General features: G+C 39.9%; 1 protein-coding gene across 1 annotated transcript in view; it reads right to left on the bottom strand.

Annotated features, from left to right (window-relative positions):
* agla (amylo-alpha-1, 6-glucosidase, 4-alpha-glucanotransferase a) overlaps positions 1–16,059 on the bottom strand; it is a gene marked incomplete at its 5' end in the record, with an annotated part of 35,308 nt that overhangs the window by 3,222 nt on the left and 16,027 nt on the right. Inside the window, 12 exons of the mRNA XM_071541443.1 lie at positions 1,530–1,741; positions 2,950–3,062; positions 3,901–4,036; positions 4,291–4,402; positions 5,388–5,613; positions 6,802–6,904; positions 7,836–8,011; positions 9,037–9,170; positions 10,627–10,763; positions 11,313–11,443; positions 12,886–13,020; positions 13,180–13,292. Coding sequence (XP_071397544.1) covers positions 1,530–1,741; positions 2,950–3,062; positions 3,901–4,036; positions 4,291–4,402; positions 5,388–5,613; positions 6,802–6,904; positions 7,836–8,011; positions 9,037–9,170; positions 10,627–10,763; positions 11,313–11,443; positions 12,886–13,020; positions 13,180–13,292 — 1,728 coding nt within the window. The remainder of the gene's footprint in view (positions 1–1,529; positions 1,742–2,949; positions 3,063–3,900; positions 4,037–4,290; positions 4,403–5,387; positions 5,614–6,801; positions 6,905–7,835; positions 8,012–9,036; positions 9,171–10,626; positions 10,764–11,312; positions 11,444–12,885; positions 13,021–13,179; positions 13,293–16,059) is intronic.

Genomic DNA, 16,059 nt, shown 5'->3' on the forward strand with positions numbered 1-16,059 from the left:
TACAGGGTATCTGCAGGTATCAGCAAATTTAATGTAATGCTTTTTAACAACTTTTTAATGCCACTTTTAAGACCTTTTAATGCCACTCTGAGGTTGTTTGTTAGCATATTCCTTGACAGATATTTATGTGAACTGAAGTCATCCAGTTGCCGCCGCTGAAAATGCACTAGATTTTTTTTAAATCAAATGTATTTCTGCCGAGACGCATCTTTATGCGTATTAGCCAGGTGTGGTCGCGGAAAGAGCGACAATAAAGAAGATATTTAAGACCCCTGGGAATCATATTTCAGACTTTTTAATGACATTTAAGGCCTTATTTTTTTGCAAAATTGATTTAATGCTTTTTCATACTTTTTAATGACCCGCGGATACCCTGTCCTAGCCTGTTGGCCTCTTTTCTGTTGGACAGGTAGGTGTTGGTTAGCTTAGCTAGCTAGCTAGATATCAGCTTTTCTATTACAACGAAGCTACGCTAACAAGTAACATCAGGGTATCCAATTCCGGACAGCATATGACCAAAAAAAATCACAATCATATACCAATATATTTCATCCTGTACTGTTTTCGCTGAAGTTTCTCATAAATTAACAATCCTCCATCTGTCTTTTTTCAAGTTTAATATCACTTTTACCTTAACTTGTAATTGATTTTCTTCCAGTCCCTGCAAATGGATGATAGAGCACCTATTTTTGAGATTCAAAATTTGTATCCAATTCCGGACACTTACTTTCGTCCGTGTCGGTGTATTCATATACTCGATATTAACCCTTTATTAACCCTTCCTGTACCGTCACAATGTTACAGATACTTGTAAGAAGTGCAGGCTATGTACTCAAAGCTCTTATTTTTCCATTTATCAGCCAATACCGATTCTCTACATGAAGTAACTGTAGGATGGGAGTGGGATTTAAGGCTTCCCACTTATTGTTTGTGACTAAGTTTGTAACTTAATGTTTTATATGCTTAAATGTGTATAGATATTTATGAAATTTTATACCTAGCTTCTGAAATGTGTATGAATTTACATCACTTAGCTTTTGGTTGGGAACTGCCGTAAACACTGGAAATTACGTGAGTGACCGGAATTGGATACAGTGTCTGGAATTGGATACAATTCTGTTAGCTAGCAGCCAGCTCAGACAAACACTAGCTCTGCCCAGAACTCCAGTTACTCTGTATTAGAGGTCAGGACCGCTACCATAGCCAGCGAGGCTTTTAGATATAAAAGGATTCAGCAGTGGTTTTGGTTGCAGGCGGACACACCTGCTGCCAAAAGGTTGACGCCCAGAAACGTCCCGAACATTCAGAAATAAGAAAATCCAGGCAGAAGGCAGCAGGGTCTCTGTAGACACACACTGTCACACACTACCAATGAGCTATATGCAATGATTGGATCACTTTTGGATGAGTTTATGTTATTTCAAGGGGGAATATCCTGCTCAGTATGCCTTTAACAAAAACTAAAATTGGATTAAATGACTAAAATGTACACACACACACACATAGGCACAGCAGGTGTAGCTACCTACCACCACCATGGCGATAGTGAAGTTAGGCCGGAGCTGGTAGTCACACCAGGGACTGGAGGCCCCGTAGCTGTCCTTGTAGATGCCTCTCTTGTGGATCAAGTGTGGGTGTTTCTCCTCTGGGTCCGCGGGATCATGGGAAACGTAGAACTTCTTCTCAAAGCTCTCCTGGATCTTTCTGTCCCACTCGGCATATGGCACAGAGAGATTGCGGCCTGAGGTCAAACATTTAGAATGAATAAGAACATCCAAGAAAAAAAATTACTATAACCATGCTTCCACACTCTTTTTCTGATTGGTCTGTCACTGTGGTGATGATGTTGTTGCTGGGCAGGGAGCCTGCAGGTACAATTTCTCCCACTGAGAGGCTGACCAATGCTAACTGTTCCAACATCACTGAAATAATGATACTTGTTTATAGGGCTGGGCAGTCTTTCAGTGGAATCATATTGTGATGATATGAAGATATTTTGATATCATGACACACATTTCTGCTGTCTAAATTGACGATGACAAGCATATTTTACTTAAAAACTCTCATAAAATGAGGTATGGTAGGAATATTATTTGAATATTTCTGTTTTGTTTGACATCACACCTAACATTACCATTCGGTTCAATGAGATGAACATTAATTTGATTATTCAATGTGATTTTGCATACATGAACCATATCGTGATATATATCGATATCGTGAAAAATCCTTATGATTATCATGATATTGATTTCATCCATATCGCCCAGCCCTACTTGTTTATCAAAACAAAATTGTAATGACTTTGACTTCAATTTTATTAGCCTGACAGGTCATGTACTTGCCAAAAGTTTAAAAACTTTTATAAGTTTTAAATAAAAAAATCCCAATTGACGGACATTATGGGTCCTAGAGGCAAAAATGTTCAGCATGTTCAGATACTCCTAACTGTACCAAGTTTCACATTTCTTTCAATTCATCACTTCCTGTGTGGAGAAGATTTCCCACCAGTAACCATGCCAACACCAATTTAATCTGGGTAGATAGGGTGAATCTACATCGTCTCAATTAATCCCTGTTGTAGCCCCAGTTGTGTGAGTTAGGCTGATTACATAGCTGGATTTTTACATTCAATAAATCAATTCAAAAGTTGAAATCATAAATTCAAATTAATCTAATTATGGTGTGTTTGAAACTTGCTGAATTGGCTAAACTGACCACAAATTACACACATTTCTACACATTTGTTTTATTAAATTACGGGCACACGTGTTAATTTGTTTGCACAAATTGTGAAATTATGCACACAAATGAAAATAAGGGCACTAATTAACCAAAATGAGGGAAGAAGGTCCATCTCAAGTGCCCGCAATATCATCTCAATGTGGAAAATGGGCTCCGTGCTGTAAGACAAATTGCTGCAGTGATTATGTATGTGGTTGACTGTACCTTCTCTACGTATGGTGACTGTAGCATGGGGAAACTGGCCCTTCTTATGGAGGTTCACCAGCCAGCGAACAGTAGACTTACACAGGCCCACTATCTCCACTGCAGAGCCATCCCTGGATCACACACACACACACACACATGTACACACACACACACAAAGGAAATGTTCATTTTGTGGAAGAAAATAATAATGGAAAACATTCTTCAACAGACATAGTTCACGTGACGAACATTTGATGAATACTAGATACCACAAATACTAGAGACCAAAATAACTTTTACATTTCTAACCTTTCTAACATTTGGGATTTTTGCCAACCAAAATGTGAAAATTATTGCAATCAGATGGTCGTTATCAGAGGTGAGACCAAGTCAGCTTTGCTCAAGTCCCAAGTCAAGTCTCAATTCTTGAGGCAGAAGTCTCAAGTCAAGTCTCGAGTCTAAATGTAGATTACCAAGTCAAGTCTGAGTCAAGTCCATGTCATTAATGTCAAGTCTCAAGTATAAATGTAGATTACCAAGTCAAGTCAGAACAAATCAAGAGTCCAGTATCAATTTAATATCTTAAAGAAAACTAAATATCTAGGACTTTTCAATGCAATATGGTTTTACAGTAATAGGATATCAGCTTCAATAAATTAAATCATTCCATACAAATTCAGAAAACAGAATTTAAATTTCAGTTGTCTGCTGGAACAAATCTCATCACTTCCGATCTAAGTCATTTACACAAACACAAGATCTCAAGTCAAGACTTTAGAAACCTTTTCAAGTCATCAGAGTACAAGTCAGAGTCAAGTCCCAAGTCACCAGAACCCAAGTCAAGTCTCAAGCAATTCAAACTGTGACTCGTTATATCTATTTTTATGTAGCTAGTAATCAGATGGGTGTCACGATGGGTGTCATGTATGACCAAATGATGATGGATGGATGAGGCTGAAGAAGCGGTACCTGGGCGTGGCAGGGACTCCCTTGTTGTGAGCCTTTTCACTCTCGCCCATCTTGTCCATCCAGGTTCCACAGTTGAAGCGGTTTCCTCCGTAGACGAAGCCGGTGTCCTGGTCGACTTTGGCCTCCACATTGAACCCTGGAGGGAGAGAGATACACTGCTGTCCACAACACCCTACAGTCAACAGCATCTCCAGTGTGAAGACTCTACATGTTTGTAGAGTCTTCTGCGATTTGTGTGTTAGGAATTCTTCAAGTCTGGAGAGTCTGAGATTAGTTATTCTCCATTACCTCTCCAATTTAGTGAAAGACGTAGACCTCTTCCATCCTAAGGGCAAGGTCGGTGGGAGGTGTCACCAGTGTGTGTGTATGTTTATGTGTGCATGTACATACCTTCATAGGTCATGTTGCGGTCTATCTGCGGCCCAGCGTTCCTCTCTCTGAACTCGATGCCCTGCATGTGGCGCTGCATGGCTTCCTGGATCACATCGTACAGGGGCTGATCCTGGAAGCAAGCCACAGATGAAGAGTACAAAACTGTATATTCATTTAAAAAAAATCATTACCTCAAGTTCATCATTCAACACCCCTAAAATATACCCACCCCTCAAAAAGCACCATGATTTGTTACCTCCACCAAGGAGGTTATGTCTTCGGTGCTGTTTGTTTGTTTGTCTGTTTGTCTGTTAGCAGGATTACGGAAAAACTACTGGCCTGATTTTCATGAAACTTCGTGGAAGGGTGTAGCATGGGCCAAGGAAGAACCCATTAAATTTTGGAGCGGATCCGGATCCGACTCACGAACAAGCAATAATAGCACTCTCCAAGTGCCCTTCTAGTTTTAGTTTTGTGCTGTAAATCATTTTGTTGGAGGTAATGTCACTTTTTTTCACATGGCAAATATCTCATTTTGGAGCAAAACTTTTCATATAATGAATACGAAATCAACATGTCACCAGTTAACCAACTGCAATTTCCTCATTTGGTGTTGGATGTCTTGGGCCACATCTTAATCTTTGCCTTACTGCCTTAGAGTGGAGCAAAGTTTTAGCATAAAGATTACTTGAGCAGACAAACTAATCAGTACAGGGTTACACCGGGTATGTGTACATTTGTTTCTGTACAATCTCGGAACCCATCATCTATCGGTCTGAGGATGATTAGACTCTGGAGGCGATGGCCAATATTTCGGGGTTTCCGGTGGAACCAGCGGACATCGGGTCAAGACTTCCTCTTCCGTGCGCCGGTCATTGTTTACAGTCCGATTAGCAACTTGGTTGCCGAAATATTGGCCGTTGCCCCCAGAGTCTAATCATCGTCAAACCAATAGACGATGGGTTCCCAGATTGAGAACCAACAGACTTGCAGATATACGAGTATAAGATATATGAGTATAAGAGATTGGTTTCTGTATTGCAAGTCGTCACTTTTGTAGGTGAGATGGGTTTAGTATAGCTACTGTTTGTGACTGTTGGGTTCCTGAGTCCTACCCATGCTCCGGCGGGCTGGGGCTCCGAGACGTTGGTGGGGTACATCCTGGAGACGGGGCACTTGAGGATGTGGGTGCCGTCGGTTACCAGGGTGCAGTAGTCCTGGATGCACTGCAGCCACCACCACACAGCATCGCGGCAGTTGTAGCGGGCACCGCTGCCCTGGCCCAGCAGGTTGGGGATCAGACCGTAGCGCAGCGTGCCCGCAAACGCCAGGATGAGGTTCCTAGGATAAAACATATACATAACGCTTAGTGGCAATTGGAATAGAATTACTTTACTTAAATAATGTTGACGTGCGTAACTGGTCAGAATAGTCAGAATCAGATCCGTATCTGTAAAATAAGCCCCAATACTCGTGATTGTATGATTGGATTCAGAAAGTTGCCTAAATTGGAAGTACTGCAGCTGACTGAGGCTACCTGTCTACTGTCAGCTGCACATAGGCCTAAAAAATATTTTAGTACAGAGGCAATTGCTTTAAATTATAGTAAATAATTGTACGTTGCATTGACTAGTTTAGTATAGACCATTTCATCTGGATACTTTTGCGTTTCTAGGAGATGAGTGACAAGATCTGGTCATACTAGACATAGCACACGTTAGTTTCAGGATTGATTATAAGGCCTGATACCACATATTGCAGATCATACTAAGTGACAAAGTGTTAAACAGCAGATATACCCAATGAGATCAAATGAAAACAAATGTGATATCTCCGATCACACGTAAGCCCAAAATGATCGGATGACAGTCATACTTGGAAAACACGTACTGGATACTTGTTCTGCCAGTCAGAACAATCAGTAGACCCACTCCTAGTAACTGCTAATTAGCCTGGTATGAAAGAGGCTCAATCATTAACAAATATAACAATGTCACCTTGTTTTGACCTGTAATTGTAGCACTTCCTTTGGCCAATCAGTGCAATTTTGCAAATACTGGAACACAGTGGTGAGATGCATCAATCCCCCAGTTTCATCATCAGATATTGTCCTTTTTATATTGGTTTGCTGATATCTGGGGGCAGATATGGTCCTTTTATCAACAATGGGGTCTGGTCCAGTCGGTGTCGTCCCCTTACATTTTTGGTAACACTTTATTTGGAGAGTCTAAGGTTGATACCCAGGTGACAAAAACTAGATGTCACTTGCCTTAGCCTAACCCTAACCCTAAGATTAACCCTGGACAGTGAATACTTTTCACGCATTGTATCACCTGAAACTCATCTGAGAGCAAGTTGAGTTTCAACATTGGACTATCCAAATAAAATGTGATCTGACATTTTGATTTATTTGAATTTTCTGGCATGGAAATGATCAACAGCTTCAATCCAAATATATTGCTATTGTCCTTCAAAACCCGATATCAGTGGAACCCTGTATTCTACTGCGTTCTGCTGCTCTGGACTGACCGAGCCTCCAGGTGTCTCCCAGTCAGCAGCATCAGGCCTCTCAGAGCGATGAAGGTGTCGCGACCCCAACAGCGGAAAATCCCAGAGGAGAAGTGTGGAAGACCTGAAACAGTGAAAAACATCAACTCAGTCGGCCGTTGAACAGGTGTGGTTTTTAGTGCACATCAGGCTGAAGCTGCATTCATGCCCCATGGGAAAGACAGTAGATGTAATCTCCCCACTAGAAAATACTGTTCACCTCAGCTTCCAGATGGTAATACTACTAGAAAATACTGTTCACCTCAGCTTCCAGATGGTAAATACTACTAGAAAATACTGTTCACTCAGCTTCCAGATGGTAAATACTACTAGAAAATACTGTTCACCTCAGCTTCCAGATGGTAAATACTACTAGAAAATACTGTTCACTCAGCTTCCAGATGGTAAATACTACTAGAAAATACTGTTCACCTCAGCTTTCAGTTGGTAAATACGACTAGAAACTATTGTTCACCTCAGCTTCCAGATGGTAAATACTACTTGTGAAATCAGGCTTTGGTGATGGACCCAGTTTCCTGAATTCTGACATCACCGACAAGGAAATGGCTGTAGTCAAGTTTAGGGGATAATATATTCATTTCAAATAAAACCAAGATTTTCATCACATAAGTTCATGTGTGTTGAGTGTGAAAAAGCTCATCAGGAGCAACTCAAGTCTACAGAAAACCTAAGTCATGGCATCTTGAGAGCTTCAAGCGAGTCCAAATTTATGAACACTTCCAAGTTGTTGCTTTTTAATGGCCTTTATTACACAGTTGAAAGCGGAGAGAGAGAGACAGGGGAAAGATTGGGGTAGAGAGAGGGGGATGACATGCGGCAAAGGTCCTGGGCCAGAGTCAGGTTAGGCCGGATAGACAACTGAGCCAGGCAGGATGCTCCTAGCCATTGCTATTAAACATTAGGATGTTCTGATGGTTATTCCTATATGACATGAATGCAGCTTAAGAGAGAGAGAGACATGGACAGTGAGAGAGAGAAGAGTAAAACTTGCAGACCTGCTGCCAACGAGACACAGCACTGCTCTTTCTGGTTGGTGATGTCATTGAATCGGTACGGGACGTCTTTAAGGCAAGGGGAGAGGGGGGGCAGCGCCAGGCAGCGACCCACTCCACACATCTGCACCGAACCTAGCGCCAACTGTTTAACCAGGCTGGAACCATTCTGCACAAAGCTGAGGCAGCCAGGGGGACACAATACACAGCGACACACAGCAGCTATCACTAGGTGAACAATGACACATGAACAGATACTTAAATTCCTTTAAAGTAAAAAAGCAGAAACCAATAAAATCAATAATCTGTAAAGTAACCATTAAAATATAATGTAAAGTGAAAATAAGTCTGGGGAACCCACATTGATAATATATCAGAAATAAATAAATTAGAAAACAGACAATGAAAAGTAAAGTCAATTCAGGTCAAGTCAATTTAAATAAAGTTTAATTAAAAGTAAAGGAAAATTAAGTTAAGTGTGGAGAACCCACGTTGATAATAAATCTACTACAATAAATAAGACTAGACAAAAATTAGCATCTGCTAAAGTCAAGTCAAGTAAGGAAAAGTAAAGTAAACTGAAGTAGGTCTAGATGACTCATATGCTGATAATAATAAATCCGGTAACACTTTACAATAAGGGTACATTAATTAAGGGTTAGTTAATGGTTAATAAGCATTAACTAACCCTTAATTAACAGTTAACTAATGTGTCTGGTAATCATTTACTAATGGTGTTCATGTATTAATTTATACATTATTTAATAGTCATCTTTATAAACTATTAAATAATGTATAAATTAATACCTTAGTTAACTTGAACACCATTAGTAAATTACACATTAGTTAACTGTTAATTAAGGGTTATTTAATGCTTATTAAGCATTAACTAACCCTTAATTAATGTACCCTTATTGTATTATTGTAATTACCATAAATCCATTAGAAACCATTTGACAAGCCAAATAGAGACTGCATAACCTTGACATGCGCTACAAGTCAAATACAGTAAAAAAGTAATGTACATACAGTATTAGTCTGGAGAACCTACATTGGTAATCATCTCATCAGAAAATATTAGGAAAGCAGAATGAGCTCTACATAATATCCTTGACATCTGCTAAATCTTTGGTATCTAAAGTAAATCTAAAATGTTATTCTCCGGAAAATATGAGAAAGGTGAAATAAAGAGAGGAAAAAACACCTTGACATCAGCTTGAAGACAGCCTCCAGAGCGGTAGTGTAGGCTCCCAGGATGATGGCGTCAAAGTAGCAGGGCACCAGGTAGCGAGGGATGTGCTTCAGGTAGCTGAACATGGCCTGGAACCACTGGCCCACCTGCAAGTCAACACCAGTCAGTTGGTTGTTGGCAAGATTATTTTTTTTTTTTGTTTGTTTTTTGGGCGGGGGAGAACTTTATTTTATTTCTTCCAAATTACATCCAATCCCTAGGCTGTTAATAATAATAATAATAACAGTAATTATTACTAACAGCCTAGAAATTTGATCTTACTATTCAAGCATTGGAGGAGACGGCCATTAGGTGTAATTTGCTCATTCCTGCCATTTCCAGAAAAACGGGCTGATTGCGGAAAAGGAAACTCACCTGAATTAAAAGACACATTTTTTCACTTAAAGTATGACTATTTTTGTTTTTTATCCGACCACAAGTAGATTATAGGTTTATAAGTTTAAAAGTTTGCACAATTGTGATCTAAGCAACACGTGTTTTTTTTTGTTTTGGGTGGTGGTGGGGAGGTGGGGGGGGGGGGGGGGGATTCGATATCGCGGGAATATCGCGATGGTCGATAATATCGAATACCGGCCCAAGCCCAGTCCCAACTGCCCGCAAATTGACGCAATTAATGCAAATTTAGTCCTATTTTTACGCATAGGAGTAACATGCATTTAACATTCTTACGACATAAAAGTGCTCATATCTCAGGGTGTAATGGATTTTGTGCGTGACGCTATCTCTCTATCCATGGAAAGAACTTATGCTCTCTTAGCAGAGATGAAAGTAATCGGCACATTACGCTCCGTGGCCACAGGAAAAATGCAACAGTGTAACAGCGATGATTGTCACAAACGTGACAAAGTGTGCGCGGTCAAAATGAAGTGAGCTGGGGCTGCTGGTCGGTTCTGGTGGGGGTTTTCTTGTTGGGGGATGTGGAGAGCTGAATTTTCCTACAGCACCACTAAAGTACTGGAGATTTTATGCCGTGGTCATCATGAGTGGTGCCAGAATCTTGACTGCCATCATGACTAGGCTTAAAGGAATAGTTCACCCTAAAAATGAAAATTCTGTCATCATCTACTCACCCTCATGCCAAATGAAACACAGGTGAAATTTGTTAGTCCATATAACACACAGGGAGGCTGCCAGCACAACTTGGTAGCAGCCTTCTCCAAAACAACTGAAGTCAATGGGGACCTGTTCTTTAGAGTTCCAAAACAAAAACAGCCAAACAATCACACTGTGAATAGAAAGACCTATACACCATTATTTGTTGCAGATCAATCAGCTGTAGTTAAGATCTGCACTAAATGATGGTGTAAATATACTGTAGGTCTTTTTGGAACTCTGAAGAACTGGTCCCCTCTGACTTCAGTTGTTTTGGAGAAGGCTGCTATGGAGTTGTGCTGGCAGCCTCCCTGTGTGTTATATGGACAAACTTCACCTGTGTTTCAACTGGCATGAGGGTGAGGAGATGATGACAGAATTTTCATTTTTGGGTGAACTATCCCTTTAAGACTGAACTTAGCTCTGATAGCTAGCTGTACTGTAGCTCACCTCTCCCAGAGCCCCGCCCTTGGCCAGCAGTCTGTCGGAGACGTAGTCGATCATCCAGTCTCCCTCCCTCAGGTTGTCACAGAACAGGTGGCCGAGGTCATTCTTGGGACGAATCTCTGCCATCACCGACATCAGCCCTGAGGAGACGTTACACCGCAAGCTATTCATAAATGTTGGCAAAAATTCATAAAGTCTGGAATAAAAAAACTAACACCCTCTCTTGAAAAAAAACAAATGCATAGCTTCAGTAGAATCTACTTCAACCACCTCAATTTGCCGTTGAATTAAGGCCTCATGCACACACACACACACACACACACAGTCACATACGTGGATATGCATTAACACACTGATCTTGAACATACAGTAGTGGTACATTCATTATTATGACTATGAATTACTTATTAACTTATTGCCTCGTTCCATTAAATTCCCTTCTTTATCCTTATCCGAATCTGCATTTATTATTTGCATTTATTTGCACTGTCTCTGTAGTTTTATGTTATGTACATTACCTTTATTTTATTTCATTACCTCTTTTTTATTACCTTTCCTGTACTTGACTTCCTTTGACTATAAACACAACTGGAAACCCTGACTTTCCCCCGCAAAGATTTTCCCAGCTGGTCTGGGGATTCAAACTGGGAATGTTGTATGGCTCTCATTTATAGTGTGCGCTATTGTACCTTGCAAGCCACCGTACTTGAGGGGTAACCAGGAAGGGATGTCGTAGCATCCTCCCCCGTCCTCCTTCTCCTCAGCATCACAGCGGTACAGCAACATGTTCATGTCAGCCAGGGTCAGCCTGGACATGATCCTGAAGAGGAGAGAGGGATGGAGTAAGACATCAAGAGGTAGAATGAGGAAGAGGTGTGTAGAGAGATAGGCCAGGGAAAATAGGGGCATAAAATAGAGGCCACTTTCTGATATAGGGTCATGAAATGAGGACAGCAGATGTCCTTATTAGTTGTCTTTTGGGGGATTTTTAAGCCATACTTTTGGATGTAAGGGGTTGTAACAACACATTATGTAATAACACCACATTATGTAATAACTCAACAAAATGTAATACATTTTCACTTCATTATGTAATAATACCTGCATTTTGTAATAATCTGCCGCATTTTGTAATACACAGCCTGAACGCAATATGTCATAAATTTCCCCGCATTTTGTAATAAATGATTACATATTGTGGTGGTTATTACAAAATGCGGGAGTTGCACTTTATGATGAAAATGTAATAATACAGTGCATTATGTAACAACCATCTATGGTTCTTTCTATCATGGATACTTGATAAGTAGTTTTTACAAGTTAAAACTGAACTGTTTGTATATTAGAAATCCACTGGCTTTATGCTGTGTTTGTTTTTCACTTAATTACTTAAATTCTATGAACTCTCAAGTACAGTTTCTATTAAGCTAAGGAATACAGTGACACTTAATGTAGTTTGGACTGATGAAAGATACTAATCTATTGAATTAATAGCATCTTTTTAAAATTAATTTTGAGTCAGTATGATTCATGCTAGAATGCATAAAATAAACGTTGTTATAATATTATAACAATTTTTATGAATGAAGACATCCATTTTGGTTGGTTATAACATAATGCACCATATTATTAGATTTTCATAAAAAAAAAAGTGCAACTCCCGTATTTTGTAATAACCACCGCAATATGTAATAATTTAATACAAAATACGGGGAAATTTATTACATATTGCGTTCAGGCTGTGTGTTACAAAATGCGACAGATTATTACAAAATGCGGGTGTTATTACATAATGAAGTGAAAATGTATTACATTTTGTCAAGTTATTACATAATGCGGTGTTACAGGGGTCCATCTAGATGTGTAGTTTCTAAGCTATACACCCTTTTTTTTTTAGGCAAAATAGGTTCTTTCTCAAATAAATTAAGGCATTATAAGGAGTTTGGTATGTCATACTCTATCTGATATACTGGGAACAAACATACCTTTTTGTCCCAGACTGTTACTATTAAACGATACCTCATCATTGGACCTATCATCCTCCCAGAAGGACACTCTCTTTTCTGGCATAAGTGCAGCCAAAAAGATGCTGGAACCTGCCTCATATTCTCAGTCGTGCTCAATGGCTACAGTCATTTCTGGACATTCTCTACATGGATTCTATCTACAACAGAATGAGGAGGGGAGGTTGATATGTAGACATAGTTCTTCTTCTGCTTCTTCTTCTTCTTATTGGCAGTAGTACTATTAAGGCATACGTACGTCTCTAGCGGCATGGTGAGGATGGCCGGGGTGTTGTTGTCGGCCAGGCTGCCAGTCTGGTACTGGGGGCTGAACTGGATCAGGTGGCGCCTCAGAGCCCCCAGCAGCTCCTGGGACCGCGGGTCCAGACTCACCCTGCAAAGGACGGACCTTGACCTTTAATTTGTATTGCAAGCAGAACCGGGGCCCGACATACAGCCTGCACCTTGTAGCCTATAGCCTAGAGGTTAGAGAAGCAGGCTTGTGGGAGGTGGTTTTTGCGATTGATGGAATATTACAAAAAAGTTGACCGACCTGAAGACGATGACGCTGCCCGGGCTGAGCTTCTCAAACACAATCTCCTGGACGAACTCGCTGCTGCCTTTTGACGTGATGTCGGCCTGTTTCACCACCTTGCTGTCCTTCAGCTGGAAGACACATTCAATACGCTTTAAAATGTCATGACATCAACCTTTTATTCATCAACTTTTATTTCTGAGTCACTTAAACGTGCTACATGGCATTTTAAGCTCAATAAATCATTACCACATTCATTTTGAGGCATAAGTATAATTACCGTAAACAAATGAGGCCTCTGCATTTCAATTTACATTGTGTGTTCAGTAATGGGGTTTATGGGAAATGTGGTCTTAATTTTGAGAAACTCGCATAGAGTGACAAAGAGGCTACCAACTGTCTCTATCATGGCCTCATTTGCTTACAGTAATTATTAGTTTTGTGATCTTTTTTTTTTTAATTACTGAGGGGTGGCACATGACAACATCAACAAAAATTTAAGACAGTTATATCGTTATATCTCAGCTCCAAAGCAAGTTGACAAATACTGTATATGTATAATACAATCCAATATTATGGGGTAGGGACTTGCAGTTTACAATTCAATCAATCAATCAATCAATACATTTATTGTCCCTGATGGGAAATTTGCTGTGCAGCCAAGTATCAAAAACACAAATCACACACACATACACATCTATACAAAAAACACAGCATGGACTACAAAGACCATAAAGACAAGATAGACGAAAATAACACTATAGTCACTTTTCAAATATGTAGTCCTTTCACATCAGGATATCATAACATATTACAGAATTATCAACCCTAAATTCCATGACACTGTGTGCCATATGTCATTGTTCTCACCTCAAACACACACATACACACACACACACACACACACACACACACACAAATTAGGTCACCCACCCACCTTGATTCCCCCTTCCCCATTCCAACTACAATTTGAGTGAGTCACCCTATTCCATCACTGATCAGTCAAGATCCCTACCCAAGGACTCCATCAGCTCTGTATTCCCAATTTTCACAATTAATTCAGTCCAGTATGATAAATTAGAAGTATTAGCATGATGTAGTCTAGCAGCAGAGAGCTCCAAATGAGCTATATCTGACTAATGAGATTGCCAATCAGTGATACACAAGGTGTGCGGTGCTTCCAATGGCACACAATCCTCCTCTTAGCTGCTGTGATCCCTGCCAAGAGAATCTGTTTATCTTCAATTTTCCTTCCATTGAAGATGATTTTAACCCATGTCATCATCTGAGCCCAGATTGGTATAATGCAAGTTGTACCCACCTCTAATCAGCAGTCCAAAGTACTAAAACATTTTTTTTTTTAATTCCCTGAAGGACTATGGAAAACATGTTTTTTTTTTTTTTTTACCAATCCCTTCTCTAGGCCAAGGTATAGGACGTAGTATGTAGGGTACACATACTCTATCAGCAAAACATAGCAACTCCACTCTCAACAATGGGTGAGCAAACAAAAGGGAAATTCCTCCTGTAACTCTAGAAACCATCAACCTGCTGCTTCAAACAGAGAGCGAGAGAATGAGGGGAGGGAAAACACTCAGAGGGATTAACAAGAAGAAAAAAACAAATACACATTCTGTCCAGTCCCACAGTGCATTCATGGCAACGACATACTGATCTAATGAGTGATGAATTTATTTGAATTTGATCTCAGATCTCTGGCTCCCTAGTCAATCAGCTGCCTTCATCTCATCTATGGAATACAGTAACATTAGCAAACGTAGCTTATAACCAGTGATGTAGTGGTAAATAAAAATTCATTTGGTTATTATCATATCATCCAGTTCTGATCATAACACACTATGAGTTAAAATATGAGTTAAAATAAAATACACCTACAGAAATTAACTTAATTTATGAATGTTTTTTTCTTTAAAAGACCCTATCCTCATATAACTGGCACTACTTATTACATTATGGTGTAATAAGGTGGGTAAGGTGAGTTGAGCTGGATTTACCCTCCATTACATCCCTGTGTATATAACAGAAATGACTTTTAGGGAATTTTTTTACCAAACTGTGATGTAGTTTGCTAGCGTACATGTAGAGGAGTGATGTAGTTTTCTAGCATACAGCTATAGAGGAGTGATGTAGTTTGCTAGCGTACAGCTATAGAGGAGTGATGTAGTTTACTAGCGTATAGCTATAGAGGAGTGATGTAGTTTCATAGCGTTCAGCTATAGAGGAGTGATGTAGTTTGCTAGCATACATAGAGGAGTGATGTAGTTTACTAGCATATAGCTATAGAGGAGTGATGTAGTTTTATATACAAAAAGTAGAATGGAAGACTGCACTAACATAGAAGGGAAGAGAGAACTAAACTAGAATAGGAGAGAGAATGAATGTAGAATGGAAGAGTGAACTAATGTAGAATAGAAGAGTGAAGTAACTGTGGGAGAAAAACCTTCAGTTGGGCCAGATGTCTTCAGGTCTTCTGCCACACTTCGTATTTGTCAGTAATCAAATAATCAAAGAGATTCAAAATCAAACAGAGTACACGCATAAACCGAGTTGGTCCATGGACCAACTTGGTTTACGTGTGGCAGAAGACCTGAAGACATCTGGCCCAACTGAAGGTTTTTCTCCCACATAACGTAGAATGGAAGAGTGAACTAACGTAGATTGGAAGTCCCTGCCCCGCTGGCCTGTTTTTGACATCCTCTAATCCTGCCGTTCATCTCTTTCTGATGGTGTGTTTATTACAAAGATACATGAAAGTGCTTGAGTACTAGAGATCTGCAATAAAGCCACCATTGGTTGTTTAGGTTGACACTCTTATCCAGAGCCACTTACAGTGTCTAGATTCCCACATTGCAAGCAACCAATAGTAAGGAGGTTAAG

Source organism: Centroberyx affinis, unplaced genomic scaffold, assembly GCF_046629955.1.
Source record: "Centroberyx affinis isolate AG114_WGS23_722 - 3 ecotype Tasmania unplaced genomic scaffold, CSIRO-AGI_Caff_v1 ptg003878l_1, whole genome shotgun sequence".
Classification (NCBI taxonomy): domain Eukaryota; kingdom Metazoa; phylum Chordata; class Actinopteri; order Beryciformes; family Berycidae; genus Centroberyx; species Centroberyx affinis.